At 48.8% G+C, this 20,575-nt stretch overlaps 1 protein-coding gene across 18 annotated transcripts in view; it reads right to left on the bottom strand.

Annotated features, from left to right (window-relative positions):
* PPFIA4 (PTPRF interacting protein alpha 4) overlaps window positions 1–17,917 on the bottom strand; it is a 53,993-nt gene extending 36,076 nt beyond the window's left edge. For 13 of the 18 annotated variants that reach the window (XR_011247604.1, XR_011247600.1, XR_011247599.1 and 10 more), the window contains exons 1-2: window positions 17,772–17,917; window positions 2,551–3,164 (exon numbers count right to left, since the gene is read on the bottom strand). Coding sequence is in view for 11 of the 18 variants with exons in the window: in XM_069545118.1 (XP_069401219.1) it covers window positions 2,551–2,784 (234 nt within the window). In the remaining 7 variants the exon portion in view is untranslated. The remainder of the gene's footprint in view (window positions 1–2,550; window positions 3,165–17,771) is intronic. The other 5 variants (XR_011247602.1, XM_069545122.1, XM_069545115.1 and 2 more) reach the window with 2 other exon arrangements.
* Window positions 17,918–20,575: the final 2,658 nt, after the last annotated feature.

The raw sequence follows: 20,575 nt of genomic DNA, 5'->3' as shown, positions 1-20,575 counted from the left end.
AGTGACATTTCCCTGTAGAAGCGGGTGGAGGGGAGTTTCGCTTCTGGTTTGCTGTTAGTAAGGTCCAAACAGAGATTGATGGATATTAAAGAAGGAAGAGAAGAGGACTTTGAAGTGGTGTTCTGGAGAGCTCTCTTCTACTCCCTTCCCAGAGTTCTGCAAGTTACAGGTAGCGTAAGAAATGAGATGACTGAAGGGCCCACCCTATGCAGAAACAAGAGTGTACAGATCTGCTGAATCAGCTCTGTGGCTTCAGCTTTGGCTTCCAGGATCCCAGCTCACTCCATCCTGGGGCCTGCTGCCAGGGCATTTGTCCTGGCTTTGCTGAATGCCCATGTAGTATCCCTTTGAGGGGGTCTTTTCCCACAATGATAGGCCCAGACACTCTGAGAGACATTTTCAGCCCACTCTCCTCCATGAGGCCAAGCACAGAGGGTGAGAGGCTGGCCCCACAGACTCAGGCCTATCATATCTATTTATAATTAGACATCAACTAATTCCAGAAAGGTGTTTAGTTAACTGGTCCAAACTCTGTGGATGCTCAGGGTCTGGGAGTGACTGAATAGCGGCTACAGTCCCATCCCAACCTGCAGTCTCTCTCACACAGCACAGAATCACTACTGAAGGAAAAATTTCAAAGCAATTGCCTCTTATCATTCCATATCAGGCCAAGGGGACAAGAGACAGAAGGAAGAGACAAGGGACACAGAGAGATGCCAGAGCCTAAGAAGCCTCGGATGCGGATCCTGCTCATGATTCCTGCCTTTCTCTCAAAGCCACGGGCAACAGCAGGCAAGCAGCTCCCATCCCGGAGGCCAGGCCTGGCCTCATGTAGCTTCACCATCCAGCTCACACACGTGGGCATGCACACATGCTCCCACACACACACCTGGACTCTTGATGGCATGCCCCCAGCCCCTAACTTGGCACTACCAGCTCTCCCACCCTGTCCAGGCTCCGTCACTGCCTAGTCTTCCCACTGCAGTGTGCCTCTTACTTCCCTGCCCAGCTCGTACCATCTGACACACTGATGCCAGGGTAATCTCCCAAAGCAGTGTTGTCTTCACCGTTAAATACAAACTTCTTATCCTGGCTCCAGCTTCTCTCTCACAGTTCCTTTCCAAACACCCTAAGACCTAGTTAGCCTGAGTAACCTGCTGTTTCCAATCACTAGTGAGTCCACACCTTCGCTCGGGGGCTCCCTCTTGCTCCCTCCCAACCCTTTGTGAACATCTGATTTTTCAAAGTCCATGGCAAAGGACACACTTCCTTGGGACCTTCCTAACGGAAGCCTTTTTTCTTCCACTGAAAACCGGAACAAACTACTGGGACTGCTGACCACCATGTACCAGCTCCTGTGTTGGTCACTGGAGACACAGTAGCAAGAAAGACATAATCCCTGCCTTTGTGAAGCTCCCAGGATCAATTCTCAGCTCTGCCCATTTGTAATCTTGGGCAAAATGCCGAACCTCTTTGAACGTCTAATCCGAAAGATCCCTCAAGGGCTGCCGTGAGGATCAATGATCTGGCCCCTATTTTAACCACTGATATGATTTTAACAGTCCTCTGGAGCCCCTCTTCTGTTCCTCCACACTCTTCCTGTCATTTGGGTTCTTGTCTATTTCCTTTTTAGTGTATGAGCTCCCTAGAGGCAGGTGGTTCCTTCATCCCAGGGCTTGTTCAGGGCTCCAAACACAGTGGGCGTAGGATGGGCCCATCTCTCACCCCAGTTCTTCATCAGGGCTCCATATTCTCATCTAGAAAGCATCATAAAGTGCCCTTGAGACACTTCGGAAGCCTGGGCAGGAACCTCGCCTGCTCTGACATTTCTCCCCACGTGCGAGGGGCAGAGGAGCGCTCCAGCTCCTCAGGGCTGCCTCCTCCACCCCGGCAGCTCCCCTACTGGTAGGGTGGTCAGAAGTAATTCACCAGTGTCCTCAAGGCTGAGTTTCATCCTTTGTATAATAGAGCTGATGGTGATAATAGCACCAACTTCACAGTTGTGAGAATTCTGTGAGGGAAACCCCAGGCAAAGTGCTCAGCACACAGAACATGCCACTAAGGGTGACTATAATCGCTACTAGTTCTGTTGACGGAGGAGAGCAAGAGAGGCGTCACAATTCTGTCTATAACTGTCCACGGGATGCATCTTGTTTCTCTCATCCATGCGATGAGAGGTGAACTAGACTGTCTGTAAAGCTTCTGCCATCTTCGCTCTCTGTGATTCCCACCCACCACTTCCAAGAACAGACCCTGGTGAAGAGCAGCCGAGGGGAAGCGCCCTGCCCAGTACCGGCTGCCACCTGCTGGCGGCCTCGGCTCACTGCAGCTGGCCACTAAGGCGGGGCTTTCCTGTGAAGCCAGTTTCAGCCTGAGGCGCTCGGGAGAAACGGAAAGGTTTTAGGAAACAAGGCGAAGGAGAGGAAATGCTCTGTGAGTTCCGTCTGCTGAGATGCTCACAGATGCAGAGAGCTGAGGGCTCAGAAGGTGTGGCTCCGCTGGGCTGGGCGAAGGGCAGGGGAGGAGCGAGATGCCGACCGCAGGCCTTACCTGGGGGAGGGCAGAGTTAAGGTGGCGCTGGAGCTGGTCTCGCTCATGCAGGGCATCCTGGAGCCGGCTCTGGGTGGCCAGCAAAGTCTCCTGACTCTCCCGAAGGGACTCTAGCAGCTTCTCCCGCTCATCCAGCATGTTCACCATCAGCTGCTCAAAGTTGGCGTCAGCATCGGCTCCATGGGGAGGCCCCAGGGGGTCTCCCTCGTTGATTGTGGGCATCACTTCACACATGGTGGGGGTGGGCAGGGGACAGGGGAGTGGCTCACAGGGTTGGAAGCTCTGGGGGTCTCAGTGAAAAGGTCTCACAGTGGGCAGTACCAGGTGAGTGGAGAGGTGGGCGGGGGCTTCTCCAGGGCATCAGCTGCTCTCAGTCTGGAAGGGGCCTGGTGCCCAGAGTGCCCCTGTGAAACGGAGTGGGAGGGCCTGGTTTACGCTCTCGGGGCTGGGGCTGGGCACCCTGTGTCCCCAGACAAGGAGGAAGCAGCCGAGTGCGGCCATAACAGGCGGAGCAAGCAGGGCTCAGAGAGGACCCTTCTCTTAGACTGAGCACTGCAGCCTGGCAGAGTCCCAGCGGGGTCCACTGACAACCATCGTTTCTGGAGGGCCGTGGTCTGTTGGAGAAGAGACTGCTGTGAGAAGCTGAGCAGAGAAGGGCAGAGGAGGAAGCGTGGGTGAGGGCAGAGAACGCAGGAACCCGGACCAGAATGTGGGGGAGTGGGGGAGGAGCTGGGCGGGCCCCTCCCCCAGGTTTTCTCACTTCGATGGTGCCTACCTTAGTTCTCCCAGGAAATGCACATGCCCGCTGCTGCAGCTTTCTCCACCCCCAGCTGTCAGAAGGGCAGCCGCAGTGGAGTGGCTCCCCCACCCACATGGCTTGCTGGCCAAATATAGCAATGATTCAGTAAGTGGCAAGGGAGCAGCAGAAAGCGGCCAGAGTCCTCCCAAGTGGGGCTGCACAAGTGGGAGGAGGAGAAACAGGGTCCCTACCCCACCAGAGGTTTCTCCTCCACATTCAGGCCAGGGTGAGCACAGAAGGGGTTAAAGAGTTCTTAGTGGATACGAGTCCCACACAGAATAGACCACTGGGGTCACAGGAAATAGGGGCAGAGGAGCTCTTACCCTGACCCCTGGTACAACATGGCTACCTGGCAAGGCCCAGGCTGGACACTGGGGCAGGCAGAGAACCCTGATCTGCTCCATGCCCGTCATTCAGGAAGAGTCTCTGGATCAAGTCATCCCCTACTCCTGAACCCTGGCAGACAGCAGGCTTCCACTCTGAACTCACGAACTGCCACCTATGGGCTGAAGCAGGGACTGAATGAAGTGAAGGATCGGTGACGGGGAGTGGGGAGGGTTACTCTCCTAGGGCAGGGCTTCCAGGGGGGCCTCTGCTCATGTCTGGGAATCTTCTCCCTCCATGTCATTGCCCAATGCTAGTACTGTCAGAAGCCACCAGCTAGGGTGGTTAACACGTGCACAGCCTGGCAGTAACACCTTGACTTTGGCACAGGGATGTCCAGCGGTCAGAGCAAAGGAAAGGGGACTGAGGAAGGCGGCCAACAGCTGGGGATTTCCGCCTGCCATCAGCTTCCGGTCTCCCTGCTCACTGCTGGAAGGCTACCACCTAATCAGTTTTCAGAGGAAGCTGTCTTCAAGGCTCCTGTTCTAGGAGAGATGGGATGTGAGACAGCCAGCGCAGTGATAAGGACTCAGAGAAACCCCATAAATGGTGCTTTCCTTCCTTCCCTACCCCTTCTACATCTGGGAAACTCAGAGACAGCTTCATGTCTACCCCTCTGGTGGCAGACTGGGAGAGTCAGGGAGAGGACAGGCAGCACCTGGACCCAGTGTGAAGCGAAAAGTCAGACACAGGAAGTCAGACAGCCTGTGGCAGGGCAGAACCTAGCAGGGGAACCAAAAAAGGGCCAAGCCTCTTCTAAATGAATTCACCCTTACCGACCACCCTCGCTCCCCGCCCCCAGAATGGGGGACAGAAAATGATGCAGGGGAGAAACATGGGCCCAGCTGAGATAAAAGTCAGAGCACTAACTAGAGAACTCCCAAGTCCACCGCCACAGCCATTCCCAGAGGACCCAATAGTTCAGGCAGCACGTGGGTGTGCCCATATATGCACACACATGCCCACATATGTACGTACACTGGCAGACACAGGATTTGGAGCCTTAGGACATTCACGTTTCCAGACACAGAAAATGGATACAAAATCTGACCCAGGGAGCCCTTCTCCAAACTGGATAGCCACTGTAAAAGGTGGGATCCCACGAGGTGAAAAGTAGCACCCTGGTCTGCACCCTACGTTGACCCAGTATCCCTGCTCCACAGAGTAGCTGGGAGCAGACAGGAGGCGCTGCTGCCCCAGTCCTTCCAGAGCAGTGGTCTCACTAATGCTAATAACAGCAATTCCTCGGACTCACTCACTCTCCTCACCTGAAACGCTCCACTCTGTGAGATTTAAAGGCCACTGGATTCCCTGGTGGCTCAGAGGGTAAAGCATCTGCCTATAATGCGGTACCTGGGTTCTATCCCTGGGTCGGGAAGATCCCCTGGAGAAGGAAATGGCAACCCACTCCAGTGGGAAAATCCTACTCTTGCCTGGAAAATCCCATGGACTGAGAATCCTGGTAGGCTATAGTCCATGGGGTCGCTAAGAGTCGGAAACGACTGAGCGTCCAGTGGTTAGCGGTTAGTGGCCCCACCATACCTCTCTAAGCTCATCAACAGCCAAGCCCAATCCCTTCCCACTCTCCTGCCCCTACCTGAAGAAGTGTGAAGTCAAAGAGAAGGCCAGTCTGGGGAAGGGGCCCCTGTGGCAAAGGCTGTGCTTTGGAAAAGAGCACAGTATGCTCAGGAGCACAGGGACTGAGCCCAGCAGAGCTCAGGCAGCCTGCAGTATAACGCACAGGAAGGAGCCCAGAGCTAGGACTCGAGCCCTGAGCTTCAGTTCTGCTACAGATTAGCTGAGTGATCCTGGGCTTGTCTTGCCTTACTGAGACCTCTGCTGTAAGACAGAACCCACGACCCTTATTCAGTCCACCTCAGGGGGATGAGATCATAGATAAAGAGCCTGGAAAAGCAGAAAGCATTCCATGATTGTAGGGGCATTTGAATTATGTTAGTAGTGGGCACTCGATGGACACGACTCTGAGTGAACTCTGGGAGTTGGTGATGGACAGGGAGGCCTGGTGTGCTGCAATTCATGGGGTCGCAAAGAGTCGGACACGACTGAGCGACTGAACTGAATTGAGTAGTGGGCAAAGGTGGGCCTGTGGGTGGAGTTTCCTTCTAGGAAAGGGGTTGAGAAGTTCTCAGGAAGGAAACAGGATCTCAGGCTGCCCACAGTGACGTGCTGGACATTTGGTCTGAGTTGGCCTACCAAAATCCTCCCAGTCATCCTGGCAACTGAGAAGCTGACTTTGGTACCATCATCGCTTCCCCAGGCTCCTTCCAAACCAAGAGACAGGTAGCTACTCCACTCCCCCTAGCGAAATGGCAAACCACAGAGCAGGCTGAAGATGTGCCCAGAGGTGCATGGCAGGGGGATGCCTCTGAGATGACTGTCCAGGACTTCCTACGGCTGCCCCCACAAACTGCACTAGTGTGGTGAGCAGACGGGGGCTCATGAACAGCCCTATCAGGACACCTGGCTCTTTCTGGTTCCATGGCCATCTTTAAATAGTGCAGTTATCATCCAACCTAGCAGAAGCCTCAACTCCTGCACAATTTCTAAGTAATACTCACAGGTCAAAAGCTACCAACCCCTAAAGCAGACATGTGTGAGGAGCTGTGGCAGTGAGGAGTGTGGGCAGGCTGTGACACGACAGAGGAGTGCCCCTAACTGAGCTGATGTGTGTGTGTGAAGAGGGAGGGTCAGATGAAAACCAGGCCTCTGAGCTTAAGAATACAGGAGAGGCAGAGACTCTGAAACCTCTTTGGCTCCCTAAAAATCACCCCCATCTTTTCCTAACAAACAGGAGGGATAGGCGCTTGGATGTGATGCTCTGGTTGACCACACACACATACACAGGCTGGCTTCCCACTGCCCTGCCAGATGGCAGGCCCCACCATGGTAAGACAGCTCAGCAAGGGCAAAGCTACTGGCTTCCATAGAGGCCCAAGGGCCAGGGCAAAGCTTCCAGGAGCTGTGCCCAAGTGGAAGTGGGCCAAGAGCCAGGCAAAGAGGGAGCTTCAGGGTGAGAGCTCCTTCAGGGTAAAGAGGTAAAAAAACAAGGTCAGATACCAGTCAACTGGAGGAAGGATGAAGACCTGAGGAAATGGGGGAGAATCACCTAGGAAAACAGTAACAATTATGAAAGCAGCTATGATTTATTCAGAATTTACCATGTGCCAGACATTGTGGCATCAGTTGACACATAGTAACTTTAATTCTCCAGTTCCTTGCAAGGAAGACACAATTCTTCTCATTTCACCAATTTGAGAATTGAGATAAGTCATGCAACAAGTCAAGTCTATGTAGCTAGTAAGAAGAGCTAGGATTCAATTCCAGTCTGTCTGACTCCAAAGAGGAGCAGAGGATGGAGGAGAGGGGAGTGAACACAACTCCTTCAGGCATCCTGTTTCTTCCAAGAAGCCAAGGCACTTGGGCCCCAGCCCCTTTCGCCCTTATCCAGGAGACGGCAGCCTAAGGGTTCGCTTGCCTCAGCCCTCCTCGACCAACCTTCCTCTAGCCCGAGCGAAGGCCTGCACGGCAGGCACCATGGTCATGAGGCAGCCACGTCCCCACTGGAAGCGACCTGTCTGCAGAGCCTCATCCACCCCGTAAGCAGACCTCTCCCTCTCCCCCTTGGCTGGCTCTATACTGAGTTGTTTAAGGAGACTGCCTGAGTTTCCCGCACCACTCCATCTTTCCTATTCCCACAGGAACTACAAAAGCAGACATTCTTCCGAGCCCTCAGCCGCCTCCCTCTGGGGCTTTCAGACACCATCCTCTCAGTGGAACGCAGTCCAGCTCCCCACCTCTCTTTTCCTCTCATGCAGAAGTCCATCCTCTCCCCTTGTTCCTCTTCCGATCCAGCTCAAAACCCCAAGAAGACTTGCCCCCACTCAGCCCCCTCTCCAAAGCCCCACCGAGCCACCTTTCCCTGCTACTCCTTGTCTCTGCTCACTGTTAAGCTCCCAGAGTCCACCTATTGCTCACGAGCTTCTAGCACCTCATCCAGCCTGCCTTAGTCTCCTTTCCGTATTAGTCTAAGGAACTTCTGATCACCCTTAAGCTCATCTTAAGCACCACTTCCCCCATGGAACCTTTCTGATTCCCTTCACACATAAGATTGGCCCTTTTACTGACCCAGAACAGTTTTGTCCTCTGTGGCACATCAACTCAACTGAAGACTCTAGAGTGAGAACCCTAACCTAATTATCTTTGGACTCTCCAACACTAACCGTGGGCCTGACATACACAGAGTTGAGTGGATACATGTGACAGAGTCATTCTAGGAAGTCCATTCCTGACCCACTTTAAAGGGAAGTTCAAAATAGAAAAAACTTATCTTGCCCTCTAAAAAATTAAAACTTCTTTACAGCAAGATGGGGGCCACTCCTGCCTTAAAAGGCAGACTCTGGAGGAGGTTGATGAACTGGCTCCTTCACTGACCACTCCTGTGACTCTGGAAAGATACCTAATCTCTCTGAGCCTTGGTTCTCCATCTGTGAAATGGGGATGATAGTAATATTCACTTCAGATAGCAGATGTGAGAATTACTAGAGTTCAAAGTGCTGACATCAGTGTCCATCAAACACTCAGTAAGAATTAATTCTTAGCATTTCAGGCTCCTGAAGCATCTCAAGGCTGAGCCCACCCCAAATACAATAAGAAAACTAAAAATCTGCATTAGCTAGAGGAAGCGTTCCCAGAGGAAAAAACTTTTGGAAAAGCTTTATTGATACTTTCTCACTGCTGGTCACAAATCCTTTCAAAAGCATCCAGTTCTCTGGGTCTCTAAAGGGCCAGCAATGAGACTTCCTCTCTCTGAGCTTCAGGTTCCCAAATCTGGGAAATAAAAGTCATAACATGTAACACGATCTAGTGATCTCACAAGTTGTCATGAGGGTCTAAGGAGTTAAGAGACATGAAACTGTTCTGAGAAGTATAAAATGCTGCTCGAGCACAGGTTAGCACCGACTGCCAGCTTAAGACACTCAACTTCTGAATGCTGGCATAGTCAGCTGACACAGGAAGAGGCTGCTCCATCTGACAGGTTCCCCTGGGCCCATACCTGTGAAGCCCATCTCTCCAGCTGCTCCACAGGAGTGAGTTATAAGCCACCTCTTACTAAGACATGGCCTATTATTTGGGTAAGCAAAGAACTTTCTGTCCAAATCAGGACAGTGAATGCAGGCACTGTTAACAACCGCACCAGGACACATATAAAATGCCACTGCCTCAGGCGTGTCGAACCACATGGTCACTCTCACTGTCACCACCCAGGGGGGACTAACGGCAGAGGCTGGGGCAGAAAGGAGGCCTGCAGGTCTCTGTACATCTCCAAAACAGCCCACTTCTAAAGTAACCACAGTTACAGCCGTCACAGCTATCCGTTTAAATTAAGCCAGGGGTTTGCCAACTGGGCTTTTTCATAGAGTACCTTCGGGGCAGCCTGGCATGAAAAAAAAAAAAGAGGAAAGAGGTAAGACAAATGCAAAGGGCTCTGAACTCTTTTCTTTCTTTAAGCTCATCAACTCCAAATCTGTGAATTTTACTGGATTTCTGATTAAGGTTTCATTTGTATCAAAGGGTTCCAAGTCTAACAAGAGGTTAGAAGATTGCTGGTAGGTGTTGTCTACAGAGACCTCTGCTAAAACAAACATTCTCTCAGAGGCAGCACATCAGTGCAACAGAACAAGGGCCTGGGAAGGCTCCACAGGACACACTGGGGGCCATATGCTAAAGGCCTAATGGTGGCGCTTTAGTTGCTCAATCATGTCTGACTCTGCGACCCCATGGACAATAGCCCGCCACACTCCTCCATCCATGGGATTTCCCGTGCAAGAATACTAGAGTGGGTTGCCATTTTCTTCTCCAGCGGATCTTCCTGACCGAGGGACTGAACTGGATCTCCTGCACTGCAGTTGGATTCTTTACCGACTGAGTCACCAGGGAAGCCCCAAATGTCTAATAGAGATCACTTATTTACAAAAGTTAAGATAGGCTGCACCACTGAACATAGCGCCTGGCTTTGGCTGAATTTACATCGTAAGTACAGTAACCCTAACCATCTTCTGCTAATCAGAGCCACTGATGAACACATATATGTCCTCAGTCAGCAAAGAAGTAGGGAGCTGCCACAGAGCAGAAAACAACTGTCCAGGGGTAATACGGAGCATCAGAAGGGAGTACTGTCAGGTGCTGGGGTGTGAAAGATCCAGAGCACACAGGACTGCCCAGAGAAATGTAGGCACAATAAAAAGTGTGCACTGCAAGTGGTCACACAAGTGTGTGGGGGGTGGGGGTATGTGCATACACAAAATAGAATATGGGGGGGGATGTGTATTCACACAACAGACTAAGGGTACAGCCATGAGAATCTGTGGTGTCAATGTGTAACCCTGAAAGAGATATGTGCTTGTGTGTATGTGTGTGTATAAGAGTATGGTCATGAGAATGGGGTCCTGAGTGCATGTGCAGGAGAGAACATTAGTGGGCATGTAAAATGGTGAGACTGTGTGGATGTGTGTGATCACGAGTATATGTCAGGGCTCATGACTGGTCATGAAAATACATATGTGATGCAATCCTGAGAGTGCACCTGGGAGTCATGAGAGAATGCACGTTCATGAGAGCACGTGGCTGCCGTGAGAGCTTTGCATGTGTGCATGATCGTGAAAGCATGTTGCTGATCATGAGAGAGTATAAGCCTATATGTGGTCTTGAACTTCTGTGAGAATGTATGAGAGGGAAAGGAGGGAAGGATGAGAATAATAATGAAGGAATAAAAATCGTATTTGTTCATGTGCTCTGCCCCAAACAAGGACGAAAATTTTAGGGTACTCCACAACTGGCCTAGTGTGAGTTCAAGTCAAGGAACTAGGCTCAGCCCATCTTTCTACTTACCAGCAACCATCAGAGCTTCACTGCCTAGCCTCCCAAGCCCATGGCATTAGATGGCAGCAGTCACCCACTAAGTCTTCCAGAATGCTCACTCCTGAAGGAAGAGCGCAGGCCAAACTCCTTGCCTGACCTTCCTCTTAGCAGCTATCCTCGAAGCCAAACATAGGAAAATCTTCCACAGAGTGGTGAGCGAGGCCGTGTGGCACTGGAGTGGTGAATGGCTGAGAGGAGATACCCCATGTCTGAGGTAACAGAAATCCCGGTAAGACAGTAGGCACTGAGAGAGGGCATCAGAGGGCAGACAGACTGAAACCACAACCACAGACAACTAGCCAGTCTAATCACATGGACCACAGCCTTGTCTAACTCACTGAAACTAAGCCATGCCGTGTAGGGCCACCCAAGACGGACAAGCCATGGAGAGTTCTAACAAAATGTGGTCTGCTGGAGAAGGGAATGGCAAACCACTTCAGGATTCTTGCTTTAAGAACTCCATGAACGGTATGAAAAGGCAAAAAGATACAACACTGAAAGATGAACTCCCCAGGTTGGTAAGTGACCTGTGCTACTGGAGATCAGTGGAGAAATAACTCCAGAAAGGATGAAGAGACGAAGCCAAAGCAAAAACACCACCCAGTTGTGGATGTGACTGGTGATAGAAGCAAGCTCTGATGCTGTAAAGAGCAACACTGCATAGGAACCTGGAATGTTAGGTCCATGAATCAAGGCAAATTGGAAGTGGTCAAACAGGAGATGGCAAGAGTGGATGTCAACATTTTAGGAATCAGAGAACTAAAATGGACTGGAATGGGTGAAATTAACTCAGAGGACCATTATATCTACTACTGTGGGCAAGACTCCCTTAGAAGAAATGGAGTAGCCCTCATAGTCAACAAAGAGTCCGAAATGCAGTACTTGGATGCAATCTTAAAAACGTCAGAATGATCTCTGTTCATTTCCAAGGCAAACCATTCAATATCATGGTAATCCAAGTCTATGCCCCGACCAGTAATGCTGAAAGAGCTGAAGTTGAACGGTTCTATGAAGACCTACAAGACCTTTTAGAACTAACACACCGAAAAGATGTCCTTTTCATTACAGGGGACTGGAATGAAACAGTAGGAACTCAAGAAACACCTGGAGTAACAGGCATATTTGGACTTGGAGTATAGAATGAAGCAGGGCAAAGGCCAATAGAGTTTTGCCAAGAGAACGCACTGGTCATAGCAAACACCCTCTTCTAACAACACAAGAGAACACTACACATGGAAATCACCAGATGGCCAACGTTGAAATCAGATTGATTATATTCTTTGAAGCCAAAGATGAAGTCAGCAAAAACAAGACTGGGAGCTGACTGTGGCTCAGATCATGAATTCCTTATTGCCAAATTTAGACTTAAATTGAAGAAAGAAGGGAAAATCACTAGACCATTCAGGTATGACCCAAATATGACCTAAATCAAATCCCTTACAATTATACAGTGGAAGTGAGAAATAGATTTAAGGGACTAGATCTGATAGAGTGCCTGATGAACTATGGAATGAGGTTCATGACATTGTACAGGAGACAGGGATCAAGATCATTCCCAAGAAGAAGAAATGAAAAAAAGCAAAATGGCTGTCTGAGGAGACCTTACAAATAGCTGTGAAAAGAAGAGAAGTGAAAAGCAAATGAGAAAAGGAAAGATACCCATTTGAATGCAGAGTTCCAAAGAATAGCAAGGAGAGACAAGAAAGCCTTCCTCAGTGATCAGTGGAAAGAAACAGAGGGAAACAATAGAATGGGAAAGACTAGAGAGCTCTTCAAGAAATTTAGAGATACCAAGGGAACATTTCATGCAAAGATGGGCTCATTAAAGGACAGAAATGGTATGGACCTAACAGAAGCAGAAGATATTAAGAAGAGGTGGCAAGAATACACTGAAGAACTGTACAAAAAAGATATTCATGACCCAGATAATCACGATGGTGTGATCACTCAGCTAGAGACAGACATCCTGGAATATGCTATCAAGTGGGCCTTAGAAAGCATCACTACGAACAAAGCTAGTGGAGGTGATGGAATTCCTATTGAGCTATTTCAAATCCTGAAAGATGATGCTGTGAAAATGCTGCACTCACTATGTCAGCAAATTTGGAAAACTCAGCAGTGGCCACAGGACTGGAAAAGGTCAGTTTTCATTCCAATTCCAAAGAAAGGCAATGCCAAAGAATGCTCAAACTACCGCACAATTGCACTCATCTCACACACTAGTAAAGTAATGCTCAAAATTCTCCAAGCCAGGCTTCAGCGATATGTGAACCATGAACTTCCAGATGTTTAAGCTGGTTTTAGAAAAGGCAGAGGAACCAGAGATCAAATTGCTAACATTCATCGGATCATCAAGAAAGCAAGAGAGTTCCAGAAAAAAACATCTATTTCTGCTTTATTGACTATGCCAAAACCTTTGACTGTGTGGATCACAATAAACTGTGGAAAATTCTTAAAGAGATGGGAATACCAGGCCACCTGACCTGCCTCTTGAGAAATCTGTATGCAGCAACAGTCACAACTGGACATGGAACAACAGATTGGTTCCAAATAGGAAAAGGAGTATGTCAAGGCTGTATACTGTCACCCTGCTTATTTAACTTCTATGCAGAGTACATCATGAGAAATGCTAGGCTGGAAGAAGCACAAGCTGGAATTAGAGATTGCTGGGAGAGATATCAATAACCTCAGATATGCAGATGACACCACCCTTATGGCAGAAAGTGAAGAAGAACTAAAGAGCCTCTTGATGAAGATGAAAGAAGAGAGTGTAAAAGTTGGCTTAAAGCTCAACATTCAGAACTAAGATCATGGCATCTGGTCCCATCACTCATATCAAATAAATGTGGCAACAGTGAGAGACTTTATTTTCTTGGGCTCCAAAATCACTGCAGATAGTGACTTCAGCCATGAAGCTAAAAGATGCTTACTCCTTGGAAGGAAAGTTATGACCAACTTGGACAGCATATTAAATAGCAGAGACACTACTTTGTCAATAAAGGTCCATCTACTGAAGGCTATGGTTTTTCCAGTAGTCATGTATGGATGAGAAGAAAGTTGAGCACCGAAGAATTGATGCTTTTGAACTGTGGTGTTGGACAAGACTCTTGAGAGTTCCTTGGACTGCAAGGAGATCCGACCAGTCCATCCTAAAGGAGATCAGTCCTGAGTGCTCATTGGAAGGACTGATGCCGAAGCTGAAACTCCGATACCTTGGCCACCTGATGCAAAGAGCTGACTCATTGGAAAAGACCCTGATGCTGATTGAAGGCAGGAGGAGGAGGGGATGACAGAGGATGAGATGGTTGGATGGCATCCCCGACTCAGTGGATATGAGTTTGGGTAACTCCGGTATTTGGAGATGGACAGGGAAGCCTGGTGCGCTGCGGTCCATGGGGTCGCAAAGAGTCGGACATGACTGAGTGACTGAACTGAACTGAAGATCATCTCTATCATCCAGTGCCTATGCCTACCTCCACTCCTGCCCCTACCTGGAATTGTAGGTTCTTATTTGAAAGGTTCTCTGGGGCCATGCAGGCCAATCTTCCATGCTGGAAGTGAGTTGCTCCCAAAATATCCCTGACAGGTCAGTCTTTCTTTGATTATCCTTCAGGAATAAAGAGCTCACTACTAAATGAGGAAGCCCTCATTGTCCTAAGGAAGCTTTTTCTTAAACTGAATGGAAACCTATCTCTCCTTTAAAATGACAGTTATCTATCAAAGGACAGTGGCTATGAAGTCATATCAGACATGCATTTATGAGAATAAATTTATCAGAATAAATAAAACTACACTGGCTGGGCAAAGTGAGCAATTGTTGTTGTGTAGCTGTTAAGTCATGTCATGCTTTTTGCAACCCCATGGACTGTAGCCTTCCAGGCTCCTCTGTCCATGGGATTTCGCAGACAACAATACTGAGCCACCAGGGAAGCCCAAGTGAGCAACAGAGGTCTCTCTGAAAACCAGCTATTTTCATCAGAGACTTAGCAACAAAATCATACTTGTAACTAAGTACTCTTTTAAATCACTGTATACATTATACATTTTTATAATTACTATATAATGTGTACTGTATCTGTACATTAGTATTATTATTCAGAGATATAAACCTAAACCACCTACCATGGTTTATGGGAAATTTAGGAATTTTCCCTTCACTGATTATAGAATCTAATTCCTCCACTAATGTAACATCACTGTATTGGGTGCCCAGAGGATCTTCTGCTCCTGGTTAAAAATATCTAGTTGCAAGGCTTCACTGAACCCAGGGGATCTGCAGACAGACCTCTTTAATTCAAGTCAAAGATTACTATGAGTAGATTCCCATTCTGCAGTAGATTACTTTTTGTTATGGATACAAAAGGCAAGTAAGATACAATCTAAACCCTTAAGAAATTCACAGCCTACCTGGAAGAAAGGAAGACATATGGAGTAGCACGCAATCAACTATTCAGTCTGCGGCACATCCTGGGCTTCAGCGCTGAGCACCACCTGCAGTGACCACTGAGCTCACCAGCGACGGTTTCTCCCCCAACTCTGGGAAGGAGGCAACCCCAGCCAAGGCCTCTCGACCCCTGACTGACATGCAAGATGCTTCTCTGGACTAGAACGGACTTCACTTGGGGGAACAGAAGGTGCTTGAGGGAGGTAGGGCTGCAGCTCCCAACACTCTCTGAAAGCAGAGCCACAAGCTAGGCAGCCATCATGCTTCTTGCGTGAGTGGTGAGCCAGCAGCCCAGATCCTCAGGCTCTGCCAGCCCTGGAGTTTCATATGAACCTGACTTAGAGCTCCTTCCCTCAATGCTATTTCCCCATGACATTCTCAGTTTCCACAGCCCCCTCCCAGTTCAGCAAATTCCTCTAGAAGGACCCCCTCTCAGAGTCTGCCCAGCATCAGCACCCCTCTGAGTGCTCTTTACTCTGGTGGCTATTTCAAGTGCCACGCTTCTGGGAGCCAGCACCGCATGCCCCCCAGAGCTAATTATAATTAGCGAGCTAGCAGCCAGAGGGGGACATATGGTGACTTCAAGTGGCTGCAATATATATTTGTCCCTCCCTCTGACCCCACTCCCTCTCCTCTTTCTCCCAATTCCCTACTCAGAACCTAAACTCTGAGGCAGCTGCCTGCTCCCTACCAACTCCTCCTCTCCAGCACACACACACACACACACACCACACATAACTCCATACCACTTAGAAACCACACCTTGTTTCTATATCAACTTATCCAAGGGCATATAGCCACAGAGTACAGTATCCCTGGCACAGAAACACTTCAGTACTCTCCCCCATATTCTAAAGTCCCATTGGTCTCCACCTCCCTGGCCCTGCTCAGTTTTCACCATGCTTCACTGCCCCCAAAGCTGACTACTCTCCCTCTCCCCTAGCTCTCACCCTGCTGTCCTCAGTGGCTCTGAAAGGACCCACAAGCAATCCCTGACAACTATTTCCAGCTCTAAGATTTCAGTAATCAACCTAGAGAGGGGACCCAGCATCCTGGCTGCCTGCCCTTCCCTGCCTATCCAATCCCTCCTTACCATCCAGCTGCAAGACCTCCCTTATACATGCCACAGTTCTGGCATGATGACAAGCTCAGCAGCACATGCCCTGATGCCACTGGATGAGATTTCCTTTTCACATCCCCACCCCCATCCCACACCCATCCTTCTATCTTTTAGAGATGGCGTCTCTCACTGTGGAGGGTGCCTAGTGTATTCTTGGCCTTCAATAACCATTGTGCCGTTCATTGTCTCATTATCTCCCGGTACCTCTTAATCCAGGCATCCTCCTTACATCTCAGGGCAAAGTCCTAGAAAACAGCCAAAAGAACTCATTCAAACACTTCCTTTTTAAGGTAGCTTTCCTTGGGACTGCCTGGCTAATTATTAGTGGCAGAGGGTGGATAGGTTGGAATCCAAGTAAGACAGTTATTTAAAAGGATGTGGACCCAGATCTTTTCATAATCCAATAGGAGTGTAACAAAATTGGTGCTGGCGGTGGAGGAGGAATGGATCTGTTAACAGGGTGTCTGCTGTGTGTACCTTTCAGGTGCTCCATGGCCCTAAATTGCCTTCAGAAGACTTAGCACCTAGCAATGGTGTCTGGCATTACAGTAGATGCCCAATTAATATTTGTTGTATGTTGAACAAAGTACTAGGTACCAGTTCCAACTGGGAAGATTGAGGGGAGAACCCAAAAGGGGCTACTAAGATCCCACCAGGAGAGGATCTCCATGCTAAGGACAGCCTCCTCCTCAACAACTTGCTCACCAGAGGACAGCAGTCTCAATACCCCTACCCCTCTACCAGCATACTTCTCCTTAAAGGTGACATTGGCAACCCCTTCTCAAAACAAAACAAAAAACCCAGCCACATCACGTTTCCAAGTCCTTCAACCAGACCTCTCTTTTCCCACTCACAACCAAACTGTACTGGAAAATATCTCAACTGCGTAGTGGAAAGTCAATTCCCCACTCCTACTCTCTCCGCTCAGGAATTTCTACCCAGCCCTATTTTATGGTTGCGCCCATCCTGAACCCCACCTTCAACAGACCTCCAACTGGCTGCTCCTTCCACTCCACCGCCCCTGGCACTGCAGAAATGTGGGCATCTCTGGCACAACCTGAGACTGGCAGTTCGAGGAATGGAGAGTGAGCAATATTAAGAACGGCTGATATGAGCAATGTGGGAGGGGATAAGAACCCCTGAAGAACGAAGACAGTACCCCTTGTGCCAAAGCAGCGGAGCTGGCCCCGGCGCTTCTCTGACTCTTCTGCATGGGAAACGGGGGCGCGGTCCACCCAGCTCCCCCTGGGAGACTTGCCAACTCAGACTCCCCGTCCCGAGCTGATGGAGCTGAGGGCGGACTCCAAGCACTCCCCGCAAATCGGGCATCGTCCTCTCATTCTCATCCTCAAGGGCACAGGGCACTGCAAAGGCTGGTGAGGGGCAGCAGGAAAAGTATCTACCGGAGACACGTTTGAGTAAAAGGTGCTGTTTCCCAAGAACCGCTAGACTGAGACCTCCTTCTCAAACTGTGAGGGGAGCTGGAGGTGGGAAAAACAGGAACCCCTCCCGCACCCTGGGCTCTGGAGTCTCACCTGCCTGCACTCACCGAAGGCCGGGCAGCTTGGCTCTGCGCAGGAAGCCGCCCCGGCCTGGAGGCGCCGGACTTGTCCTCGCGAGCCGAGCAGGCGCGGAGGCAGCCGCAGCCCCCCCAAGCCGAAGCGCCCCGCCCTCTCCCTCTGCGGACGGCCCCCGCACCACCTCAAGGGCGGGGCTGACCGGCCCCTCGAGGCCACGCCCCCTCGAGGCCACGCCCCCTCCGCGGCGCTCCCTCCCTCGTGACGTGGAGCCGCTTGGGGCTGCGCGCCATCTTGGCTCGGCTGGAGAGTCTCTCGAGAGGTGGCGGGGAGCCAGATTTTTGCCCAACGCCAGTCAAGCTTTAGGGCCCAAGGGAGCCCTGCCTCCATCCCAGTGAAGTGCAGCACGTACCCTTTGAACCTACGTTTGTCTCTAACCACCTCCTCCCTAAATTGGTCTCTACTGGCCTTGTAATTATTTGCCAATGATTTGTCGCCTTTCACACTCTGTTGCCTATTTATTATTCGTCCTTTGGTTGCGCCCATTCTTTAAGTGGAGAAACTTGAAAGCCAGATAAATTTCCATAGTGCAGGCTTAAGTGAATTGTGTCGCTTGGCTGTGCTAACACTGTTAATATAAAATGAAATGTTTGTCTATAGTATGTACAGAATAGGAAGACAGTTTTAAATGCCAAAATTCATGCCAAATTTTGGTTAAACCTGACCATTTTCTTCTAATTGCACCGTACCCTGTACCCTGTGACAATTAGTGCATCTTTCCCATCTGGTTTGTGAAGTTTCATCACAGTGCCTATTCAGTCCTTTACATTGCCCAGTAAGCACTGCTAGTAATGTAAGGGCTTTATACACATGCAATGTGTACAGACTTATAAACACACAAGTTCTGTATCAGCAACAAATGCTGTAGTTGAGATCAATGGAACGTATAACCATTTTTTTTTTCTTTCCTCCAATATATTCACCATTTGGCTTAGTTAATTCTGTGTCATTAGTAGAAGGCAGGAAAATCTGAGTAATTCTGACTTGAAGGGTAAGAAATGAACCTGAATATTTTGTCTGACCCTCCAAGCAAATTCAAGGTGCGTATTTAAAGAAGTGGAAAGTACATAGCAGTTTTTATAAAAGCAGTCCAGAAAGTTCCAACTCCTCTCCAGATGGTTTCGGTTCCCATCAAAAGGAAATCCCTGAGACGCTTTATATCCTTTCACTAAAACGCAACTCAAACGATGCAGAGGTAATACTTTACCAAGGGTCAATGTTTTACTAAGAGAACAGCTAAGGCAATGTTTAATGTTTTATCTATCATACCATGGAGTTTGATACAAAAACCAGGAAGTTCAGTCAGGACACAATCATTAAGCCAATTTTACTTCACTCCCCTTTTAAAAGTAACTCCTAAATAGGGGCCACAAAACTCACTAGACATCTCTCTTCTGCTCCGTGGCATCTTATAAGGACACTAGGAATTGTGTGTTTCTCTCCTTCTGCCTCAGAGGCAATTTTTGATTGTAGAGATCTCTAAGGTGCTTATTGTCCTTTTTTTTTAAAAATCATTTAAGTGCCCAAATTCTGTTTTCCACTGACCTAGCTCACTTTCTGCATGAAGAGCTTTAGTACCCACCTCAGTGTGGGGTAAGGTTAGCTATTAGCACCAGTATTAAGCAGATCCTTCCTAAGAAGACTCTGTAAATAGTAGGGGGTAGGGAGAATGGTAAGGAAAAAAACAACACTCATTTAGCAGTCAAGCTCAGGATTGCACTGCCCCCATTGAATTTTCAAGTTTAAGGAATATGGTCTTAATGCCCACCTTGTGGCAATATCTAGCTAACATCCATCCCCCCAGCTAATTTGGGTAGGGGGTGGGGCAGGAGACAAGCAGCAAAGTTATCTTGTTAGCAAAAAAACAAAACAAAAACATGATCTTCTCAGAGCACGGAGGACATTAGTTTTCCTGCAGGGATGAAAAGACCAGCTCTGATAGGTAGCACAGGGCAGAGCACAACAAAGGAGGCACTAAATTCTTACAGTGCCAAAGTCTGGTTCCAATATGGGAATGCATTTTTTAAAGGACCTTCACCATAATAAATGCCTTTTTAACAATTTAATCACTATTCTTCCTGCAGTAACTTTCATGGTTTTACATTTTACTTAGAAACATATATTTAAAAGATTCTTTCATGGATCTTACATACTATTTAGGCTGATTAGCGATAAGGTTTAGCACAATCAACTTTTTATTCATCCTTTTATTTTTTCCATCTATGCTCACTTGCCTGCTTCGCTTTGCTGACATCTACCATGAGAATAATGAGACTGACCATTTTAATTGTGGGATAGCAAAGGGTCAGAATCCTGGCTCTGCCATTTATTGGGTATTATAGCTTTGGGTGGGCTTCCCTGGTAGCTCAGGTGGTAAAGAATCTGCCTGCAATGCAGGAGACCTGGGTTTGATCCCTGGGTTGGGAAGGTCCCCTGGAGGAGGGCATGGCAACCCTCTCCAGTATTCTTGCCTGGAGAATCCCCATGGACAGAGGAGCCTGGTAGGCTACAGTCCATGGGGGTCGCAAAGAGTCAGACACAACTGAGAAACTAAGCACAGGACAGGATAGCTTTGGGTAAGTCACTGATTCCGTTTTTTTCAGCCAGAGAATGGGAACAGTATCATCCACCTTGCAGGATTGTGAGAACTAGAGACATTATGAAAAGTTCCTAATATAACACAAAATCATTATCATCACCACTATCAGCTTCATGCAAAAAAAAAAAAAAAAAAAACCAAAAAAACCCGAAACCTAAAATTC

This window comes from Ovis canadensis, chromosome 12 (assembly GCF_042477335.2).
Source record: "Ovis canadensis isolate MfBH-ARS-UI-01 breed Bighorn chromosome 12, ARS-UI_OviCan_v2, whole genome shotgun sequence".
Taxonomy (NCBI): domain Eukaryota; kingdom Metazoa; phylum Chordata; class Mammalia; order Artiodactyla; family Bovidae; genus Ovis; species Ovis canadensis.
Note: the sequence above shows the minus strand (reverse complement) of the source record. Positions and strands in the feature narration are given on the sequence as shown.